General features: G+C 41.1%; 1 protein-coding gene across 1 annotated transcript; it reads right to left on the bottom strand.

The window, feature by feature from the left end:
* Nucleotides 1-11,726: 11,726 nt before the first annotated feature.
* Nucleotides 11,727-23,894, bottom strand: BMP2 (bone morphogenetic protein 2). Its single transcript, XM_011941006.1, has 3 exons — nt 23,120-23,894; nt 21,519-21,871; nt 11,727-13,757 (listed from the first exon to the last, which is right to left on the bottom strand). The coding sequence occupies exons 2-3, from the start codon at nt 21,862-21,864 to the stop codon at nt 12,913-12,915; spliced, it is 1,191 nt and encodes a 396-aa protein (XP_011796396.1). The 5' UTR covers nt 21,865-21,871; nt 23,120-23,894; the 3' UTR covers nt 11,727-12,912.
* Nucleotides 23,895-24,028: the final 134 nt, after the last annotated feature.

Here is a 24,028-nt window from a genome sequence, read left to right on the forward strand (position 1 = left end):
CATATCCAAACTTTTGACTTAGCATGTCTCTTTAGGTCTCTTTCTCTTCCATGAACTTCCAGCTTGATGACTTCCTCAGAGGGATCATCCTAAATAGGTACCTGGTATTTTCTAGCCCAGTGCCCTGATTCCTTTACAGCACATTGTATTTAGTAATTATTCATTCATCAGTATGTTTACTTGTTTATTGGTAAAGACTTTTTTTTTTTTTTTTTGTAGATTCTCAAGAATATCAGTTTTACAATTAATTAGTTGGTATTTAAGCTCACTTCAAAAGGTAGTTTAGATTGGCACCCCACCTGCTGACATGGTAAATCTTGAACCTAAATATTTCAAAAATATTAACCCAGCCTACAATTATTTTTCTTTTTGACTCCAAAATTTTAACATGGATATCAGTATTCTGCTGATTTGTATTTTTCTTGTGTTTCCTCTCAAGTGAAAGAAGTTTCTATCAAGTTGTTGGTGTTATGCATTTAAATGTCCCTGAAATATAGGGAGAAATGTCCATCTTACTTTATATTTTTCTAGAATAGGGAGAATTCTGAGTGGCACTTATTAGATTATGAGTTTCTTTTCCTCTGGGAAGTACCAAAACTCAGAAAAGGAGAATAAAACCACAATTACTAGGGAAGAAACAGACATCCAATAGTCAACCTTCCACAAAGGGCCAAGGGAAATGTTTTGTCCACCTGCATATAAGACAGGAACTATCTATAGAATGAGTTTTCATATCATAAAGGCTTTCCCAAAATAAATGTTCTCTAGCTAGGGAGACAGCTTTGGGACAAAAAGGGGATAAGGAAGACTAAGGACTTAATTTAATCCAGGTACCAGTAAAATTCCCTATCGGCTACCCTCAGACAGTAGAGCAGGGAAATATAAAATGCTTCCACATTTATTCTCAAATCTAGGAAAGCAGTCTCCTCTTCTTAAAATCTCCATTGGTAAAAAAGAAAGACCGATTAAGGGTATGAAGAAAGGGCAGTGGTAGGTGAAAGGCTCAAGAGCCACAGTCATTCCCAACCTGCTCCTATGGCCTCCGGACTTCTGCAGCACTGTGACGTCTTTCTCATGCTTATTACTGCATCCCTGGTTTCTGCAGGCACTCCTTCGCTTGGGAAGAGACCGAAGAGGAGTTTGAACTCCAGAAGACTGTTCTGCTATATCTCAAAAAATGAATTACGGTTAATGATGGGCAAAGTATTGAAACTGTTAGTTCTAATGAATGTGAAGTTTAATTGGAGATGTTGTTATTCAGAGACTCCAACAGAACCAAAAGTTTGTTCTACTCTGAGGACAACTAGGCCATGAGCTCAATCCCTTACAGAAACAGTTTTTTTTTTTTTCTTTTTTCAAATGTGGTTGTCAACATCAAATAAAATATAGAGACAAATCTCTAAACTCAATATTTTGTTTGGGAATCATAGAATTGCAATTTGGGGCATACACATAGACCATGGTGGTCTTTGTTGTGTCCAAAGAACAAAGAGAAGGTTGGGAGTTTTATTAGAAAGAGAAATGCTCTGTATTGTGTTGAAAACATGCTCATTAATACTAGCAAGCTTCTGGGAGCTGGCAAGCTCTGATTGGTGAGTGATGGCTTTAGGTGAAATTACTCTTAGGGTCGTGGTAGGTCATCTCAACAGCTGTGAGGTAAAACTGGTGTTAAGGCTATAGCAGCCCCTTTCAGTAGCTGGGTTTGAGGATAATTCTTGAATTGGATGCTATGTGTCCCAAGTGCTTTTCTCCCATGGTTCCTCGATGCTGACTTAGTTAGATATGACAAGAATAATCCAAATTGTGTCATCGACTTTCAGATAGTAAAGGTCTGTGGAGGTGAAATATATGTCCCAAATTTTGTGACAGTCTCTTCAAAAGGTGGGGTTCAATCAATACTCCTTCCCACTTCCCTTGAGACTTGACTGGATTTAGTGACTTGCTCCTAATAGAATAGGGTCAAAGTGACAGTGTTTGACTTCTGAGACTGAGTCAAATAGGCTTTGTGGCTTCCTCTTTGTTCTCTCTTATTGTTTCATACTGTGGGGAGATTAGCCACCATGTCATGAGGACACTCAAGCAGCCATATAGAGAGGCCCACAGGGGACGGAACAGGGGCCTCTTGGCAACAACCATGTTGAATGAACCATTTTAGGAGCAAAGCCTCCAGGCCTAGTTCAAGCCCTCAAATGACTTTAGTCCTGGTTAATACCTTGGCTACAATGTCCTGAGAGATTCTGACATAATAATGCCACCCAGCTAAGATACTCCTGAATTCCTAACCCTTAGAAAATATGTGAGTTGATAAAAGCTTGTTTTAAACTACAAAGTTTGAGGTAACTTGTTTTGCAGTCATAGACACCTAATACAGGGTCCACTTATTCAATTTTCACTTTATAAACCATATTTACTTTGAACAATGATACATTTACAAGCATTGTCTCATCCGTTCTAAAAAAAAGTCCTATGAAAGAGAAAGGGCTAGAATAACCTGTTTTAAAGGCAAAGAGATTGAGGCTCTGATAGGTTAAACCACCTCCCAAAGGACATGCATTTAGCAACCTGCAAAGCTGGAAGTGCAACACAGATTTCCAAAACGTGAAGCCCGTTCTCTTTCTACCATGTCGATGGCTCCCAGCTTTTTCTCTGCTAAGACACGGTAGATGAACATCATTCACCTTTATCAGGGCCCGATAGCTATTCATGACTTTCTCTTTAAGTGTTGGCTCTAGCTCCATCACTTTCACTGTCACCTGAGAAACTCCATCAGCCTGGAAATGAATGCAAGTGATGTGAGTCTACTCTAATTTATTGCTCTAACCAACCACTGTCCAACAGAAACATAATACTAGCCATATGTGTAATTTAAATTTTTCTAGTAGCTACATTAAAAAATAAAAAGAAATGATAAATAAATTTTAAAACTACGTTTTATTTAACCTACTATATCCAAAATATTCCCCTTTCATTATGAAATCAATGTAGCAATTCTTAGTGTGCTATCTTACCTCTTTTTGTTTTTCCATACTAACTCTGAAATCAGGTGCTTATTCAATAATTACAGCACATCTCAATTTGGACTAGTTACATTTCAAGTGTTTAATTGCCTCAAGTGGCTAGTGGCTACTGTTTGGCACAATTCTGTTCTAAGGATATTATGCACAAAATCTGATACTTCATTTTAATATAAAATGCTTAGGGCCACATCTCACAACTAATTTGAGCATGCAGATAAATACTGAGAACTGGAGTACCCTGCTTTCCACTTGCTTTTGCCCTTCTTAATACATTCTCCTCCTGGAGAACAGAACTGGAAGACAGGAAAGATGACGGGGAAAGGATCCTCTGTGCAGAGATCTAGCATGGTCCAAGGTCCTCCTTATTATAGTCATCAAGATGAATATGCAAGTTTCCAGTGGAAATGCCTAGACTCCTGAGAATGTCCTCGGCATTGTGCGATGACACAAAACTATCCTTGTTATGCCGATTTCAAATAGTTATTACCTATTCATTAACGTGAGTTTCTGAGCATCAATTCATTGGTGTTTTTCTGCAGATGCGCAAAAAAATTATGAAATGGGAGCTGTTGGATGAATCATATTTTTATTACAACTCATTATTATATAGCAAATTTACCAGTTATAATTGCATTTAATATCAGAAAGTGAGAATAAGAGTGTGTGTGTGTGTGTGTGTGTGTGTGATTTTTAAATTATGACAAGTACCTTCTGCCAGCCCAGGTTTTTCCTCACCCATTCAGCAGAAGTCCTAGAAAACCCTCAGTAAAACTATTCAGAAAGATCTACGATCTTGGGCAAGATCTTAGCTCATGAGATTCATAAAATACAGATGAGAAAGATTGCCCTCAATGCTGCTACAACAAAGACCAGAGGACATAAATGATAGCAGCGGAGCATTTGCTGTGGTGATATTTTCACCCAGTTTTCTGAGCATTTCAATATAAGAGAATAAGAAGAATAAGAAGAAACAGACTGGTTGACAGTCGGTCAACATTAACGACATCAACTGGTGTATGGATGCAGGTGGGAGCTGGCAAGGGAAGGGTGAGAGAAATACCCACTCCTCCTTTCTTTCTTTCTTTCTTTTTTTTTTAAATCAATCACGAGTACATCTTCTGTTTCAGAGGGAAAATGTATATCCACCTAGGGAATGTTTTAAGTTCCTAAAAAGTAAATAACTGTTTCAACCTTTTAAATTCCATATGAAATTATCAGTGAGTCATGAGAAAAATGCTAATGTTAAAATCAAAATCAAATGAATCACTGTTTCTGGCTGCAGAGAAGCACTTCGGTCTGCGCTTACACTCCGCTGAAGCCAATGGATTGCCAGCTCCCTCCCCACCCGACTACCCCACCCCCAGCTGGAGCAGCCCTTCTCAGCATCCCAGAACTGCTGTTCCAGATATGGGAGGAGAGCCATTTCTCCCTCACCACCAGCATTTTCCACGAGGGAAGTCTGTGAAATGACTCTTCCTCCCAAGCCGAGTTGCATTACCATGGAAAAGGACAAACACAATAGGATCCTGTTCTGTGTCCAAACTGGCCTCTCACAGGAGATCCTAGGCACAGCTTCAGTCAGGTTTAACAAACACTCAGGTTTGTGATGACACAGGACCACATCGCTCTCACTTTGTAGCAAATGAGGTTGACATTTTCACCTCCTCTTCCCCTAGGACATCTCCTGATCTCCACAAAAGTTCCTGACACCCAGAGAAAAGGAGAGAGAAATAGAAAGGGAACTGAATGTAAAACGGAAAGTATAGGAAAAGTCTAGTTACACTTTTGGAGGATTAGGTAAGTGATGGGGACAAGATTAAAGATACCAATTTCTACTCCTGCGAAAAAAAGGACCACCACCCAGGTAACTTACCTTATCACAGAACAGCATTGTGGGTCCTGGGCTCCGTTGGGACCCAGAGGTCAAAATCTCACAGACCCCTGAAACAGGAGACTTCCAGAAAGTTGCATTTCAGCACCAGCTGCCATTGGACGAAGGTTCTTATTTTCACACCACTGGGACTGAAACATTGCCGTCTCTTGAGTTTTCCAGAAATAGTACATAAAACACAAACATGGCCCCTCCCTCATCAAAGTTCCTTAATTAATCTTCCCATGATTCATGGCGGTGCCACAGTTTCAATGTCCTATCCCTCTTGGTTCTGAGGATGAGAGTGCTTTGCAGCATTCCTGCCATGCTACAAGAACGCACCTGATTGTGTTTTAGGAATTTCAAGCAGCCCTCTCTCTGCTCCTTGTACCGAATCCTTAATAGTACCTTAGTGTGCTCGAAAGTACACCAAGGGTGAGGCTGAACAAAGGCACAAAGGCACAAAGGCAGTGTCCTTACAACAACCTGGCCTCCACCTGCCTGTGCCATCAAAAGGGCTGCTCAGGCATCAGGGTATTCGTGAAAGAGAGAGAAGAGTTGGAGCTTACATGTAGATGTCTAATATGACAACCTCCCAAAGATGTATTTCTGCAAAACGTAACATTCATACAAAATCTGATACTTGTGTGTCAGGCAGAAAGATATTTTCCTTTGGGCAGCTGTTGTTGGTAAGAGGATTCTAGCATTCTTAGTCTTCAGTTCTCTTTCAACTGAGAAGTGTTCTTTCTCCAAAGTTCAATAAAGAGGAAGCCTTCAAAAGGAGCTTCTGGACCCTGCTCTATGCAGGTAAAATGCTTCATACCATCACCAAGAAAGGGATGATTGTGCTATTTAATTGTATCAAAAATCACTGTTCTGGGCTGGGTGTGGTGGCTCATGCCTGTAATCCCAGCACTTTGGGAGGCCGAGGTGGGCAGATCACGAGGTCAGGAGATCGAGACCATCCTGGCTAACACGATGAAACCCCGTCTCTACTAAAAATACAAAAAATTAGCCGGGCATGGTGGCGGGTACCTATAGTCCCAGCTACAGCTGCTTGGGAGGCTGAGGCAGGAGAATGTCATGGACCCAAGAGGCGGAGCTTGCAGTGAGCTGAGATTGTGTCACTGCACACCAGCCTGGGCGACAGAGCGAGATTCTGTCTCAGAAAAGAAAAAAACAGTCACTGTTCTGCTATTGAAAGCAGCACTGACCTCCCTTTTATATACACATATGTGCATGTGTTTGTATGTGTATGTATATGTATATTTGTATATATGTATATGCATATTTTTAAGCACAAACCACCCCTAACTTCTCCATTTCTCCCCATTTTCTAGTATTCAGCTGAGCTATCTTGTGGCAGCAAACATGCTCCACATCCTATGAGATTAGGAAGTATTGAAATTTTCTCCTGAATCTGTTTTCCTATTTCTATTTAGCTTACCGATTGAGTATCATTAAGTTTTCAGTCTGGTTCACTTCAGGGCCTTAGTGTTTAAGCATAATTATTTTCATGGTTTGTAATATTATAATATTGACAATACTGATATGTCCTGGAGGACTGTAGGTTTGCCAGTTAAACCAAGTGATTGAACAATTTCTAAGTCAGTAAGATTTCTTTGCAGAGGAATATTTTGTCAAATTTACATATATAGGCCAGACAGGTTTCAGAAGATCCTAATTTTCAAGAGAGTCTGTGATAAGCACACCGCAGGGCTCCCTAATTGATCCCCATGCCAGGAAACCCTGCCTGGAAATGAACCAGGAAAGTAGCTGAAGTTTGCCATAGATGTGACTGAATTCCAGCACAGCAGACCCCACAAAGAGGAGAGCCAAAGATTCAGCATCTCAGAGAATGAATGAGAAAGAATGGAAGCTCTCAATGAGGAACGCATGCCAGCTACAAACTGTGTACGCATGCAAGATGAACTTGTGAACACACGTCCAACTTGGCAGATCTATAAAGATTGTGTATTTATAACATGCTCCTGAAACATCTTACCGAAATGAACAAATGACTTTGATTTAAAATTAGGCTTTAAAGAATTAAAAACAAAAAACAAAAAACTTTTCCAGTACCATCTACCAAAAAAGAAAAGGTAGCTTCCTGGAAACAGAATTCTCCACACACTAAAGCCTATATATCTGAATGGTGCCTCCAAAAGCAACCTTTTCTCTTCCTCCTTGCCTTGAAACAATTGAAGCAGCTGGGAGCTGGAGCGCCACTTTATTAGTGATTTAAAACACACCCTTGGAAACTAGCTGGCTTTTTTTTTTTTTTTTGGTCAACCCAGGTGGGAAGCATGCACCCTCAAAAGGGAGCAATACTTAACAAAGTTCTCAAACAGATAATGCCTTAAGAGCTAGACTTCAAAACATCTTCTACTAGCCATCTGTCAGACAAAAGCAATGGTAACCTGGTAGGAATACTAAACCCTCCATAGAAAGACACAGATAAAATAATTCAGCCGCCAAGATTTGGCATCTTTAAAAATGCCTTTTAATTCTTTAACTTTTGTCTGCTTGGTCGTCTAGCAACCAAGTGCCGAAAAGAAACTCCACCCTAAACAAAGTGAAACAATACAGACACTGAACTTCATGAATGTGTACGCGTGCACGTGTGTGTGTGTGTGTGTGTGTGTGTGTGTGTGTGTCAGATTCTCAACATGTAAAGATAGAAACTCATTTTGAGACAATTAAAACAGAAAACATCTCAATTGTAGATGTCAGGAAAGGAAGTCAGGAGTGAGTAAAAAGCAATGAGAAAATGTGTAATGCAGGATGAGGGTATAGTTTCCACACACCGGGCTAAAGCAAGGTTTACACTCTTAAGCAATAAAAACAAACCATTAAGCTAGGCCCAGCACTGTCAGGAAGTATAAAACAGTTCTTGAAACTTTGCAGTTACTATACAAAAGCTTTTCATAAACTCTGTTTCCTGATCTTCATTAAACGTTAACATCAAGTTGCCATGGGGCAATTAGCTTGCCTCCTGAAATCAATAAAAAATCAACAATTTGGAAATGGTTGTACAGTAAAATAGTTCAATAATTATTCTCTCATAGTGTTGTGGCCAAGCGGTTCCAGTGTAAATGCAGTCCAGATGAGATCCTGCTCCTTATGAGGGAGGCTTTAAGCAGATCGGTGGTTTGCTTAGAGACCTCCTCATCAGAATGAACTGCAACAATAATGTACTCCTGGCAATGCCTTGGAGTGGCGCCCAGGACACGGGGCAAACGCAAGCTTCTAAGTGGTGTTAAAGTCAGTGTCTTGCTTAGTACTGCTTAAGCACCTCAGAGGGACTCAATGCAAAATTCAGAGACCTAAGCAAAATGAGAAACTCAATAAAAAAGAAGAAGGTGCCCTACGCTTGGCATTTGGACTCCAGACAGGAACAAATCATTACATACGTACATATACATTCACAGACACATACACACACTTATGCATATACGTATGTATGTACACACAACAAGGGGTGTATTTGAGATCCATTCATTCCAGCATGTCTTCAACAAATATTCAAATCTCAATTACTTGTGAGAAATTTTCCAAGTGCTCCCTAAAATAAAATGAGGCTGCTACACAGATGACCCTCACAGGACATTTTACTTTACAAAGAGGTGCCAGCACCAAGCAAAGGCAGAAAGTTATTTATTTGCTGACTCCCTTTCTCAGAGGGAAATCAAGTCCTGCTGTTTTTTCTAGCCTGAGCCCATTTTAAACACCTTATTTGAAGCCAACTGCAGCATTGAAAATTCCAATATCCATTAAATCAAACCTCAAATACCAGCTTTGGAAGCTTTATACCACCGTGTAGGCCCAATGGTGTTGAGCAGTGAACTGTCTTAGAACTTAAAAAAAAAAAAAATCAAGCATCATATTTAGTATAAACAAATGCTTCAAATGTATGACATCTATTTGCTGCCTTCAAAGGGAAAACTTTTAACTCAGACGCTTGGCACTAAGATCACACAGGATCAGCTCAGCGGACTGACTTAAGTGTTAAACTTTTTTAAAGTACGTTTTTAAGGGCTTGCACCTGCTCCCCATCCACATAGATGTACTGACACGTATTTGACTAAACTGACTACATACATGCCCAAGCAAGCAAGCGGAGCAGATTTTACAAGATAAGCAACCAAGTGTTTTCATGTCTGAGGGTGGCTAGAACACAAAATTGCCAGTCATCTTGTGGGGGGAAAAATGCCTTTGAAAAAAAAATATGTAGGGCATCATTTCAGATATGGTGAAAAGTATTAAGATGCCATCCTGTATACAGGTTTTTTTTTTTTTTTTTTCCTTTAAGTACTGCTTCTTAGAGAGGGGCCTAAACTTGGTCCAACTTCTGCAGTGATGACGAAGCTATTCATTATAGCCTTGGTACTCAATCTGTGGTCCTTTGGCCTGTAAGGGCTTCACCTGGGAGCTTGTTAGAACTCCAGGATCTCAGGCCCCACCCAGACTCACTGAAACAGAATCAATAATAGACCATGATTCCAGGGGGTCTGTACACACATTAGAGTTTTATTCTCCTTACAGAATTCCTGGTAATTTGGATGCACATTAAAATCTAAGTTTTATTTAGAGCATTGGTCTCCTAAGTTAGGTAGAAGTTGACTTTGAAGTTCGCAAGGCAGGGAAATGGTCAGAAAATTCTGCCCTGGAGAATACCAAAAGGCTGTAATTTATGTCAGCAGGGTGGAGGAAAGAGGAAAGCAATTTACCTAAGCTGAGCAGACCTGCATCTTATCCCCCATTTCGCCCTACCCGTTCCCTACAAAAACAAAAAAATAAAAAATAAATAAACAGAAAAGAAATGGCACCAGGACATTCTCAACGTTTCTTGGATTGTGAATCCATGCCACAATCACTCTGGGCTTTAATTGCTCTTGACTGCAAGGCTATGTTCCTTTTGCTTTAGAACGGATAAGGAGGCTGTGGCATGTAAACATTCAGTGAATCTTATTAATATGCCAGTAGAATAGAAATATGCGATTTTTGAAAGCCCTTTGAATTGTGCACATGGTTTTCCCTCTCCAATAAAAAATTGAGGGAAAAAATATGAATTGCTTTGGTAATGTAGTGATTACATAGCTTCTTATATAGACCAGGTTTACACATCATCTCTCTATTCTTGGCCTCTTAAGGTACAATTTAAAGCTGTGATTCGAGTAGAAAGTATGAAAAGATGGAAGCACAGATAGATCTGTAAGCTGCCCACACTCCCTCTTCTTAATTTTTGAAGGCAAATAATGAACATGGTAGCCTGCACGTGCCATACAGGTTAAAACCATGCCAAAGAGGCACACGCAGTTGAAACAAGCACAAAAACAGATGATCAATTTAATCAATTTTGAAAGGCTGTGGGCCCCTAAAATTCAGAAATGACTATGTGTTGACTTTTTAAAGCTAACTGTGAAATGATTCAAAGGATCCTATAGAATTGTGACTGAAATTAAAGACATTCAGTGTTATGTTCATTTTGACTCTTTATTCCTCGGAATGAAGAATGTGAGCTAAAATGTCTGTAACAATGTAGAATGTGTGTAAAAATATTGTTTCTCATGTGAGCTGCCAAGAGGGTCAGAGTCTCTGATTATAAAATCTCTGAAACTAAACTGAAAATGCTAGCATCTATACATATGTACTATATATTACATACATCTTTATATGTATATTTATGTATTTTGTGTTTTATATATTAAATATGCATATGCAAGAAAACACATTTTAGTTGATACCATTGAAAACAGTTATAAACAGGAATATTAGAACCAATGAAGCAGAGAAATTAAAAGGGTGGATGGAACTGCCAAAGGATAAAATTCTTGTGCTATACTCTCATGCTCTCATCTAGAGAATGTGAATATAAGAAAACATGGGTTATTAGTTTTAACATGTTAAGACTGTGCAGTCTCTCCTTCATGTCCATGGCAATAGAGGGTGAAGAACAGCTGGAGAACAAAGAAGACCCCATTCCCCTTAGTTGAGTATAATCTAATGGTTCTCACCTAATCAAGAACAATAGAACTAGAGGTAAAAAGAAACTAAAAGATTTTAAAAGTTAACGAGTATTAGTAAAAGATAACTATCATGCACATTTAAAGATAAGGTTTACATAACCTCATAACCTCCAAACTGTAACTAAGCTCATAGTCATCAAAAGTTAATTCCTAGGAAGAATTTGATTATAACAGTCTGTTCCATTATAAACACACTGGTTTTTAGCCATTTCCAAGGAGATTAGAAGTAGGTTTCACCAATCATGCATGGCAGGATCAGAGGGGATGCAAGGTCCTAGAAATTGACCTAAAATACTGCCAGTAAAATAGTGGGTAGTTGTGGGTGCCCTGCTCTTACAAACATCTGCTGAACCCTTCCTTGGGTCTGATTCTAACCCAGGGTACAGAAGCCCTGACACACTGGTAAGTGTTCAATCTGAGCAGCCTAATTTGACTTCATTCTGTTTGGGCGTCAGTCCAATTGGCAGATGTTCTTCTAGAAGCTGATCTCAGACACTTTCCCTTTCTAATTTTTTGGCACTGTTGCCTCTGTTGCATGGGCTATTATCTCTGAAACTTTATCTCGGGTTATCCAGGTTTTGCTTGTTTTGTAGGCTTTAGTTTTCCCTTATATCTTTCTGCCCGAAAGAAGTTCATTTGAAAAATACTAAATCACTGGTAACACCTTTGATGCAAATATGACTTATCAAATAACTTGCCTGCAATTTTTCAGCCATTCATTACCTTTCCCCCACCCCCTCTAAAATATTAACTTCAGAAACAAAAATGCAAACACAAGGTCATCATTGTGAGCACTATACAAATGCACCATTTTCTCTTCAGGTTGGACTTTATAGAATGAAATGCCAGAGCTTTGATATTTATTATCTGAAATAGGTTTAACATTTGGAGAAATGTGTTCAAACACACAACCTTGGAAAGAAAAGCAAGTGGATAGGTCAGCGAAGAGAGGGTGAGCAGAAAACACGACGTGCATAATTTTGCTGCGTGTTGGGTGAAAAGTTAGAAAAGTGGGTTCTTTGGAGAATAAAGAGCTCTCAGATGAGGTAAAGGTAAAATACAAATAAATTTCCAACTCTTGATGAGGGCCACGAGATATCAGTTTTAAATATACATGACAACAATATCAATCACGAAGAAATCTTATGTTTTATTGAATACTTTGGCCAGTTCAGCCCCTTTGAAGGGATCACTAATTTAGGAAAGAAGAACAACAAACCATTATTCACTTTCCTGCAGGTTCATCATTTTCCTAATTATTTCTATTGATCCTGCTTTATTCTTTCCGCAAATTAAGGGGCAGGAGGAGAGTTTCTATAATAGAACAGCAATGTCTGGTTCTTATCCAAATATTCCACCTAATAAGGATGTAAATTCTCATGGACTGGACAACCACTCTGCAACATTCCTGAGAATTGAATAATATAATAATCTTGAAAGTCAGCAGAGTGGATTATCCACTTTTTTTTTTTTCTGGACTTGAACTTGTGAACTTAACAGTAGCGCTGCAAAAAAGCAAATGTGCTAAGCACTTTGCCAGAGTAACCTTCCATGTAGACTTTTCATCTTAAATACACACAACTGAAAACAACTACAATTTTTGGAAAATTATGTACAAACCCGATACTTCTTTTGATTACATATAAATACAAATTAGCTATTTTTTTCCTAAAAAGTGGTTATAATAGTAAATAAATACAAAATAAATCTGACCATTATACTTCATGTGCTGGGGTTGAACCCATATAAAATGTACAACTAAATACATTTTAAATCTTTAAGGAATAATTCTCTGATTAAAATATTTGTTTTCCCAACTTCTTTTCGTAGATATAAATATATTTTCAAAATAGCTGTTTTTTTTTTTTTTTTCCATTCCATTCCATAAATAAAGTCTTCACTGGGAAATATTAAAGTGTCAACTGGGGTGGGGTTTTTTTGTTTTTTTCTTTTATCTAAAATATATATATATATTTATGTATTTAATTTTGCTGTACTAGCGACACCCACAACCCTCCACAACCATGTCCTGATAGTTCTTTAATACAACCTTTTCATTTTCATCAAGGTACAGCATCGAGATAGCACTGAGTTCCGTTGGGACACAGCACGCCTTAGGAATCTTAGAGTTAACAGAGTTGACCAACGTCTGAACAATGGCATGATTAGTGGAGTTCAGATGATCAGCCAGAGGAAAAGGGCATTCTCCGTGGCAGTAAAAGGCGTGATACCCCGGGGGAGCCACAATCCAGTCATTCCACCCCACGTCACTGAAGTCCACGTACAAAGGGTGTCTCTTACAGCTGGACTTAAGGCGTTTCCGCTGTTTGTGTTTTGCTTGACGTTTTTCTCTTTTGTGGAGAGGGTGCCCTTTCCCATCATGGCCAAAAGTTACTAGCAGCGGCCTTATCTGTGACCAGCTGTGTTCACCTTGGTGCAAAGACCTGCTTATCCTAACATGTCTCTTGGAGACACCTTGTTTCTCCTCCAAGTGGGTCACTTCCACCACGAATCCATGGTTGGCGTGTCCCTGTGCAGTCCACCGCATCACAGCGGGGGTGACGTCAAAACTTTCCCACCTGCTTGCATTCTGATTCACCAATCTGGTGTCCAAAAGTCTGGTCATGGGGAATTTCGAGTTGGCTGTTGCAGGTTTTATGATTTCATAAATATTAATTCGGTGATGGAAACTGCTATTGTCTCCTAAAGCATCTTGCATCTGCTCTCGAAAAACCTGAAGCTCTGCTGAGGTGATAAACTCCTCCGTGGGGATGGAACTTAAATTAAAGAAGAATCTCCGAGTTGTTTTCCCACTCATTTCTGGTAGTTCTTCCAAAGATTCTGATTTGATAGAGAAAAACAGGGAAGAAAAAACAAAAGTCTTTCAGTAAACCAAGTAATGACATTTGATTAGCTACGAAAATTTTTAAACCTCCTTGTGGGATTTGATTTAACCCACGTAAAAGTTGGTCACAGAAAATAAAAATTTCCTCTTTAAATAAAAACGGAGCCTCCTTTCTTTCTGTTCTGTAAGTTCATGTCATCATGCATTGCATACCAGGAAACAACCTTTCATAATTCTTTGTTGTGTTTTTGATCTAATACATGAATACTGCTTCCAGGTGGCTATAATAATGGGGGAAATGGTGAAGCATTTCTTTGGAATTCCAGACTTTAGGGTAAAAAAAAAAAAAAAAGTCAGCACTATAGTTAGTAGAGGTCTAATGAGTGAGGATTTGAGGAAATTATTGCATTTCTTTTTTAAAAAAGGCTTTAATGTCAATCCCTTAAGCAGTATTCTAAAACATTACTCTGCAATTTAGATGATTTACAAATCTCGATATACAGATTTCAGCTTCCTAATTAAAGACTCTGAAACTCAACATCAACGATGACATTTTGCAAAGCACACCCTACTATTTTACTCAAAAGTCCAGAGACAAAGGCATTTACAGGGATCTACTTCTTTGGAAACGTATGGGTGGTACTAGGACACTGTAGTAATTAAGGCCAAACAATTTCAAGAGAAATAGCTTTCCCAACTGTTGTCTGTTCTCTCACCTCTTTATGACCTCAAATATCAAAATCTCACTTTAGACGCTTTTGGAAGAAAAATAAATGACCTGTCTTCTGTTTGTAATGCCTTCATAGTTTTGAAAGATAAACTATGTTAAAAACCATGTACCTACCTAGTAATAGGCTGCAGGATGGACACAAAACCAAAAAAATGATAAAAATTTATGAAAATATGATTATGATCTACATGCCAAAAGGAACAGTCTCATCCTATCACAGAATAATCCTTCTATACCCACTATCACTATTTCAAAATAGCCATTTAAGTGGGCCATGCACAAAAGCTTCATCTGATTTAAAATTTCTGAATTTCAATTTTCAAGAAGTATTGTTCTCCAAGCAAGTAATATATAATACAGTATCTTAAATGCTTGTAGTCTGCAAATCATCAAAGGTACAACATTATTATTAAACTGATAGTATATACCATGAAAGTTTGAGATATTTAAGTTTATTTTATTCTAACTTTACCACATCCTATCATTTCACTGCCAACAGAATTTGCCTGCTTCATTCAGATTTCCTACCCAAGTGCTAACAAAATCTATTTTGCCATAGTTCCATGTTATCATAAGACTCTGTTTTTTATTAATTTTGCAGTTGTATTTCCCCTAAAGACAAACAGCCATAAGTTGTGCACTCAATCTAGATGCCTTAGCAAAGGAGAATCATGTCAGATCACTCACTCAAAGGATCTACCTATGTAAGCCTTCATCATCAAAGCAACAGTCATTATGCAAGCTAAGTGGACACACCAAGTTCAATCGGGGCGGTGTATACCAAACTATGGAGTAACGCTTTAATGCAGTGCTTTTCAAACTTCAGCCTTCACATAAAACAGCTTGTACACCGTAAAGCTTTAGACGCAGGCTCTGATTCAGTAGGTCCGGGGAGATGCCTGAGATTCAGCATTTCTAGCAGCTCTCTCCAGGAGGGGATTCTGGGAACTGCTAGACTACACCTGAAGTGTCAAAGTTTTGTAGGATGTTTTTCTTATTCAAGTGTAGATTGACAGAGGAGTGCCTTTTTAAAGGGCCTTTTTGTTAAATAATATAAAAATGAATAGAAGAACCATTAGTGGTGGCAAATGAGAATGGACCAGCTCTCGGTGGGCCCAGCCAGGGTCTCAGAACAGAAGGTTCTTCTAAAGCTCTTCTACATGGATATGGGGACTATCAGGCCAATAGAGTCCTTTAGGGGTCCCTTGTGCCTATTAATCCAAACCTCTGGGGAATACCTTTCAGGATCCATCCACATTCTAAACTCCACTGGAAGCTAATGGTACTTTAGGCCAGACGCAATCATTAAAATAACCTTCCGACCATTTGAACCCGGACTCCTCTCAGTGGCTCCGAACAAGTACCAAGGATTGTGTTTAGCCTCTTTCTTTCTCCTTCTCCTTGCAATTCAGATATTTCTGCTGAAGGTAATTTTTCAGCCAAGAAGGTAAAAGTCAGCAACCTCAGATCCCAGTGACACCAAAGCCAGCCCAGCACCTGAGCTACTGGCTTATCTGGTAAGAATACACATAAGAAGAACCTCTTTTCTTTCAAAGAGGGGGAAGCGAGGAAAATTATCTAGAGCATTCACTGACTACTTATATTAACAAAAGTGCCCAGAGAAATCACAATTGCAAGAAAAACCCTAAAACCCAATCCATAAAGAAACATACATTCTCACACGTTCTCTCTCTCACACACACGTACACATGTACACACCCACATGGCCAGATGATGACAGTGAAGGGACAAGCTACAAGGCAAGTATGAGGGAAAGGTAAATGAAGTTAAGAAGATGGGTATAAAAAAAGATATGAAATAGAATAATAACCTCCAAAAAAATTAAATGACAAGACTGAATCATATAAAACTGCCACTATTTGACCAGAAACACAGACAACAGCAATTTTCTGTGGTTCAAGGTCTCGGTGGAAGTTTGTAGCCTTAGCAAAGGAGAATCACTTAGTGGCCTTAAGAAAGGAGAAAAAAATACACTACCAAATAATAATAGGTGATACGAAGATCTTTCTCTGACCTTCCCACTGTACCTCAGTGAATCTGTTTCTTGAAAGATCCCATCCTCAATACAAAAGCATCCATTGCAACACCCCTGATTGTAGAGACAGGTCACAGAGGTAAGTTAGAAGTTCACAGAAACCCTCAAACCCAGGAAAGTAACTGGCCAAGGTTAGGGAATATATCATCATTTTCTTTAATCTGCCAGGGCAGAGTATGAATCTTTTCTTAAGGGTACAAAAATTAAAGCCTATTTGAAATAAAGTCAATTAAATAAACAAACCTATAAATTATCACAGCAACCCTGAGGATGCCAAAAATATAGGGATCCTCAAGTAATGTATGCTTTTTTGGAGACTGATACAATTGCTAGTTTTCTGTAAATATCGCTTCCTGAATAAGCTGAAGTTCTTAAAGGATTTGAGGATTACGAACTGTCTTTGACCCAAGTTTCTGAGCTCCTAAGTTCTTAACCAAATGGATGGAGCTATGGCTGCAAAAATGTGAGAAAGTGAAGAAAAATAAGACAACAATGATATTTGACCCTTCCTCCAAAAGTGAAGTCCTAATTCAGTAATCTATACTACATCAATCATTGATCTACCTTAAAATAATTCAAAAGACTGAGCTGAATTTTCTCAGCCAGCCTAGGTCCACTCTGGCCTCCTTTTGCCTAGAGAAGGGAAGGCTATAACATTAACGAAAGAAGCCATAATGATAATGATAGCCGAATGCTTTTTTTGAGTGTATTCTGCCACTATCCGATTTACATGAATTATTTCACAACAAACCAATTTGAGAAAAACACTCATTATCTCCATTTTGTAAATGAAACAGTTGGAGTTCAGAGAGGTTATGTAACTTTCCTAAGGTCACAGAGCTAGCAAATTAAGAGTAGATATATGTAATTGAATCTACTGCAGTTCTCAGGTTTCTTGATTTTTGTTTTGTTTTGTTTGTGAGACAGTCTCGCTCTGTTGCCCAGGCTGGAGTGCAGTGGCGCAATCTCAGCTCACTGCAACCTCCACCTCCCAGGTTCAAGCACTCCTCCCACCGCAGCCTCCCAATTAGCTCAGATTACAGGCGTGTGACATCATACCTGGCCGCTTTTTTATATTTTAGTAGAGATAGGGTTTCACCATGTTGGCCAGGCTGGTCTGGAACTCCTGACCTCAAGTGATCTGCCCACCTCGGCCTCCCAAAGTGCTGGGATTACAGGTATTAGCCACCATGCCCAGCCAGTTCCCAAATTTCTAGCGGCACTAGCCAGCACAAATAGACAGCACTACCTACCATACACGAGGACTCAAAAACTGAAGCAAAAGTCAAAACCATTAGGGGCACATTTATATTTAGTACAATGATAACATTGGATGAGTACTGTCCCAACTAAATGAACAGAAATATACAACTTAGGTATGATAGACAGAACAGACAGAAATGACCAGAAAAGTGATGGGGTCCACTGGAACATGTCTATTTTATACGGAGCTGCTGCTATTTTGTGGCTGCCCTTTTGTTCTAAATAAAGTACGGTAAGTGTTATCAAAAAAGTAAGTTACCATTATGCTTTGAGGATTTTAAAACACACTTTGGGCTAAAAAACCTCCAGTAAAACAATGACAAAAACAACAAAACCTGGGGATATTCTGGCAAATCAGTAAGGCTGGAAGTCACTGCCATAACACAAAATGAAAGAGGCTGAGTATAATAGACAAGATTTTCCAGATAATAAAATAACAGAGAACTGATCAAGGAAAAAAAAATATCAAATACAAAAGGTTAAAAATATTCCATTTTAAAAAAAATACAGCAAAGGAAATGGCAACTAAAGGAACAGACAGCATGGTTGTCATCAACAACCCTGATTTGGCCTCTGCCCACCCTTAACAGCAACTCCGTTGGAAAGATGAAGTATTCTCTCATTGTCTCAGTGAAAATACACAAAGAGCAAGTCTAAGAAGACAAAATAGTTCACTGCAAAGGGATCAAGAGAAATTTAGGGGAACCACTAAAAAAGAGGTGGAATGGAAAATGTCAGTGCCAAGGAAGTATCATTGGACACCAAAACCTCCATCTCAACAACCATTTCCAAATAGAGTAACTTTCCTACTTAATGCAGCCTCTGTAATGACAATGAAATACCTGGGACCACTAGGGAACCATACCAGGGAAGTATTGACTTTGGTGGATCTATGTGTCCAAATCTGTTGTTTGCACTGGGAATTTGTTCCACAAAGTCTCTAATGAAGAGCAATAGTTGTTTCTTGAACTTTTCTATTATACAGATATTTTCATAATTGTATTTGTGGAAAGAGGGTTAATCTCTATTTGAAAGCTTCAGTCACAGAGGCAAATAATCCAGTTATTTCATGTAAAAAGAAGACTGTGTCCTTCAGAGTAAGGAGAACAAGCACCTGGTCTTTCTATATTCCCATCCGACAAAAAAGCATAAAGACTTTTTGGAGGTCCAGAGAAGTCAACCAGTTTCAACGTGTTTCCAACTACAGCATGCACACAACACTCTTTCCACTTGCAGAAGTGACTTTTCTATGTTCAATGGCGGTTTCGAAAGGCCTATGTAGCTGAAGCACTTTTTAATGACCTTGAAAACAATAACATTTTAGCAAAGCTTATATCCTCCCAAATAAAAGCCATTGGAGAAAGGACTAGACGAAATTCAATAGGAAAAATACAACTGATAATTCTGTCTCAGATACTCTGTGATATGGTTGCATTATACTCATATTGGTTGAAAGAATGCCATCATGATGTCCAGTAATTCCACCAAACCATCCAATCACATCCACAAAGAAAACCCAACAGGTAATTCTCATGATTGGGTCTTTATGGTCTTTTATCAAATAAATGCTCATTAATGCTGTAGGAACTAAATTCTGTTCTTGAGCCAGCAACCTTCATCACATGGTTTACCAAAAATTTTTTTAGTAGCATGCATGGCACAAGGATGTTTATAAAAAGCAAATCCTGGGTTTATACAACAATGATTAGTCTTGAAAAAAGTGCTATATCCATCCAGACTAAGGATGATATATTAGTCATAACGAGACAAGAAATGGATTAGTTGAAATTTGGGGCAAAATTACATAGCTTTTCTCCATTATCTAAGTGCATTAAGAACTGAAGTTATTATAAGTCGATTTTAATCAAGTTGGTAACTTCTGTACTGTTTCTCAGGTAACATTTACGCTCACAAAGATACAAATTCTGACTTTATAAACTTAAGCATGCTTTTTAGGTTAAAATAACACAGTTTAATAATGTGTAGCCTGTTTAGTTTTGATCAAACCACTTCTAGATGAATAATGAGAATATGCAGACATCATTGATAAAATCCTCACACAATGGAATATTTTAGGTGTTAACTAACTTAAATGCTCTTCCTTTTAAGTTGTAACAGAGACACAGCATCTTCTTGGCCTTAAAAATAAAGTTAAGAGCTTCCACGCTAAATTTGCAGAAGAGATTTCTAAAACAGCTATTCTTATTACATTTCTATACAAAATAAAAAGTGTTCTAATCAGCACTAACTGGGAATGATTAGCTGGATCTACAATCATTTCAGGGTTAAGATGGCAGAATGTACACATACACACAAATTTTACATATGACAACAGGGGACTTCTGCTTTCATTGAATGAATTCTGAAGGAGTGGATTGAGATCTTACTGCCTTTCAAAGCTGATTTCTGCTAGCAGAAATGTGCTTGTACATGAACTGATGATCAATTCAGTGTCCCTGTCATAATGTATAGCTGCCTATAGCTGCCTCAATGATAAAGTATCTTCTGCTATGTGGCCTGCCTTTGGGACTTATTCCCATTACCAACAGATATTCTCACAAGTATAAGTCATCGTTCACACTGGGAGAAAACATCTGGCTGTGCCATTTCTGATTAGTCTATTATCAGTGTAAATTTCCCACTTGAAATTTACCACCTAAGCAGGGAAAGGCAAGAAAGAGAACTTCACTCTCAACCCCTCAAATATCCTTCAAGTGGTTGCTCTGTGATATACAATTTTGTACTCTTTTCTAGGATTTGAAGAAACCCATGCTGTATTTTAAATGTTTTAAGCCAAAGAGGCATTTAAAAATGTAGAAAAAGAACTGAAGTGGAACATATTCTTGACTAATTGCTCTAAGAACTTAGGTACAGCAGATCTCAACAGCTGCTGTAAAACATTTCCAGTCCACTAAATGCCCTTCTGATGAAACAAGCAGAAATATCCCACCTTAGAAAAACCACATGTAGTATCATAAAAGAAAAAAAAAATCCACATTTCAGTGCACATGAAAAAAAACAGGCAGCTGCTACAAACGTTTTTATCTGAAGGCTTGCCTTGTCTCTACTCAGAGCCTATCTCGGATTTAAGCACAGGACAAGAAAGTCATTGTGGAAACAATAAGATTGATTGTAGAATTGATCTCCCACGGGGATTAGATTGGGATTCAAAATCTTCCACACCAGGCCCAGATCAACTATAAATTAGAAAGACTTTGGGGCCCTGGGCTTTGATTTTTCAATACTATCTCTGAAAACTCTGCCCTTGGCTCTGTCTACCCTGAAAGCCTGGCTTAAGCAGCAGATTTATAGAGCAAAAGCTTCCAAACAAACTTAAAGAAATCTTCATCCGCCTCCCTTTTCCTCCTTTTCCCTCTGTGGAATTCTTGCACGTTTAGCTGACTAGGGGCATGCCTTTTGCCCTCATCTTCCCCATCACTTGATTTCTCTCCAATTCTTCCGGGAGGAGTAGCTCTTCTGGCTGCAAGCCAGGAAGAGGGTGCGGAGTTACTAAAGGGGAATCCCTGGCTCCTCCACCACACAAGCAGTGAGTTAAAATCAGATTCAGAAACCATAGTACAGAAGCAAGAGTGGAAACGTCCGCTGGTGCCCTGGCTAAGCTGCCTCTATAGGAATGGCTGCAGTCTGCCCATGGTGGAGGGCTTTGCAGGGTGACTCCCCGCCCCCACGCCCTGCTCCATGCCTCACCTTCATGGTGGAAGCTGCGCACAGTGTTGGCTCGGCTGGCTGCCCTCTCCAACCGGTGGTCTGGGGCGGGTGAGCCCGGCTGACCCGATTGCCTGCGATACAGGTCTAGCATGTAGGGGGGCACCACGGCGTCCCTGCTGGGGGTGGGTCTCTGTTTCAGGCCGAACATGCTGAGCAGCCGCAACTCGAACTCGCTCAGGACCTCGTCAGAGGGCTGGGATGAGGGGCGGCCCGACGACGACGCCGCGAACTTCCTGCGGCCCAGCTCCGGAACGAGGCCAGCCGCGCCGCCCAGGAGGACCTGGGGAAGCAGCAACGCTAGAAGACAGCGGGTCCCGGCCACCATGGTCGACCTGCGGACAGGACCGACGTGAGTCACCCGAGCTCCCCGCCCAGTCCTCCCCCCTCGCGCCCCCGCGGCCCGGGCTCCCATTTGGCTGGCGTGCCTCCTCCAGGGTGCCCTCCTGGCTTGGCACACTCGCGAGTCTAGGTGAGACCGACCGAAGCTCAAATGTTTGGGATAATGAAGGGCCCCAAGTTCCAGAACCAGGTGATTTATCGCTCCCATCCAACTCTTAACTTGTCTAACATCGGATTTGGGGTTTGCCCTCCCCTCCCAACCAAACCAGCGCCAATGACTGTCACTTTTTTTGTGTGTGACACAGCGCTGACTGCCAACGCTGGGAACCTGGGCGAACCACCGCTTGGTCTGACACTATGCGTCCCCTATATAAACCCAAATGCAGAGCGCTGAGCGCTCTCTGGCATATAAACACACACAAATGGTGCATGTGACTTCCTTAGAGGCACTGTATAGAACTTCCTGATACACACACACACACACACACACACACACACACCCCCTATAACTTCCAGACCCTGTAAGCTCAAGGCCACAACTTCTGAAGCCACTTACAACTTGTGTCCCACGCCCCTATACTCAGGGGTGTCTGGAGAGGCAACTCCATCCCGCATCCCCGTAGTACAGTCAAGATACTCATGTATCTTCCTGGGATTATATAAATGGTGAATATCTATTAATGCACGTGTCAGCTGTTAAAAACACAGCACCAAGTGATTCTTCAGTACTGACCCCTCGAATTTCTGGAAACAAGAAGGGAGAGCCCCAACTCCTAGTACTTTTCTAAATGGGATAGGGCTCTGAGTAAAGAAACCAAGTCTCCCGGAAACACTTGAAGAAGGGAGATCACCATGGCAGGGCGGACAGGTTCTCAGCTAACGGGTGAAACCCAAGGGCTACCCTCTCAAGGAGATTTCTTTGACTAAAAAAAAAAAAAAAAAAATTTAAAAAATTTAAAAATAAATAAATAAACAAAACACCTCATTTAAGTGTTAACAGCTCCAAAAGTATTCCGGGGGGAGGGTAAGAAAGAGGGGTGGAAGAGTGCGGGCCGGGAGGGTGAGGCTGATGGTCGCCCGGGGCAGCTGGAAGGGGGCACCCCGCAGGGCTCCGTTGCACGTGGACTGGAAAGGGGTCTGTTTACTTCTGGCCTGGACGTAAGGAAGGGCTCTGCCGCAGTGGCTGCCCAAATCCCCCTCCCACCCACCACCTACCCCGGCCCCTGGCCCGCGTCCTCTACCTTTAGGAGACCGCAGTCCGTCTAAGAAGCACGCGGAGACACGTCCATTGAAAGAGCGTCCACATGGAAAAACTCCGGTCAAAGGACCTGGCGCAAGGACCGAATGTCCGTTCCTTTTCTTTGCCTCCTCCTTCTCCCGGGTGCCGGCCGCGCAGTCTCTTTTCGGGCTGGGAACAGCGTCTCAGTGTCGGGCAAGGCCGAGGAGTGGAGGGGCGGTGGGGCTCGGAGGTGGCGAGGCAGGCTCCGCTGGGGCAAAGGCACCGGCGCAAAGTGGGGAGCTCAAGTTATTCTCCCTGCAAGTTCAAGAAGTCCCCAGCCGAGTGCTGACACACAACAACAGCGAGCAGGGGGAGGAGTGCGGGGCAGGGAAGGGAAGGGAGAAAGGAGAAGCTGGTGCTGTCGTCCTCCTTAGGAACCAGCGCCCGAGGGACGCGTGGTCCCGCGCGGGGCCGGCTCCAGGACTCGGGGAGCGAGGGTCGGGCGCTCCGCGCTAGCTCCGCCGCGGCCCATGGCTCGGGGCAGCCATCCTGGGCGACGCCGGGTCCGGGGAAGGGCACGGCGGCGATTTCGGTGCCAGGCGAGTTGCCCCCCCGCATCACTCTGCCTTCCTCCAGTGCACCCCCATTCGCGCTCGCCAGTTGAAAGCACCGCGGCTCTGGCGCTCCGTCGTCCTCGGGCGCATTCTGCGGCGAGTCGAGCCAAGTCCCGGGCCGCCGAGGCGGGTGGTTGCGCTCTCTCCTCTCTCTCCTAGCCCTGGGGCCAAATGCCCTTTGTGACTAGCCTGGGGTCCGATCACACCTCGGCCGGCGCTTCCCAGGCCCCCGATCTCCTGCAGTAGGTGCTCCGCATCGCGGCGCTAGGGATCGGCTCCGGAGTCCCCGGCGCTCTGCGCGCCCGTCCGCGGCTCTG

The sequence above is a fragment of the Colobus angolensis genome, unplaced genomic scaffold, assembly GCF_000951035.1.
Source record: "Colobus angolensis palliatus isolate OR3802 unplaced genomic scaffold, Cang.pa_1.0 Scaffold197, whole genome shotgun sequence".
Taxonomy (NCBI): domain Eukaryota; kingdom Metazoa; phylum Chordata; class Mammalia; order Primates; family Cercopithecidae; genus Colobus; species Colobus angolensis.

Coding starts and splice junctions, on each gene's coding strand:
- BMP2 (XM_011941006.1), bottom strand. CDS start 21,864: ATGGTGGCCGGGACCCGCTGTCTTCTAGCGTTGCTGCTTCCCCAGGTC. Junction 13,758..21,518: donor GCGCAGCTTCCACCATGAAG/GTGAGGCATGGA, acceptor CTATCAAATCAG/AATCTTTGGAAGAACTACCA.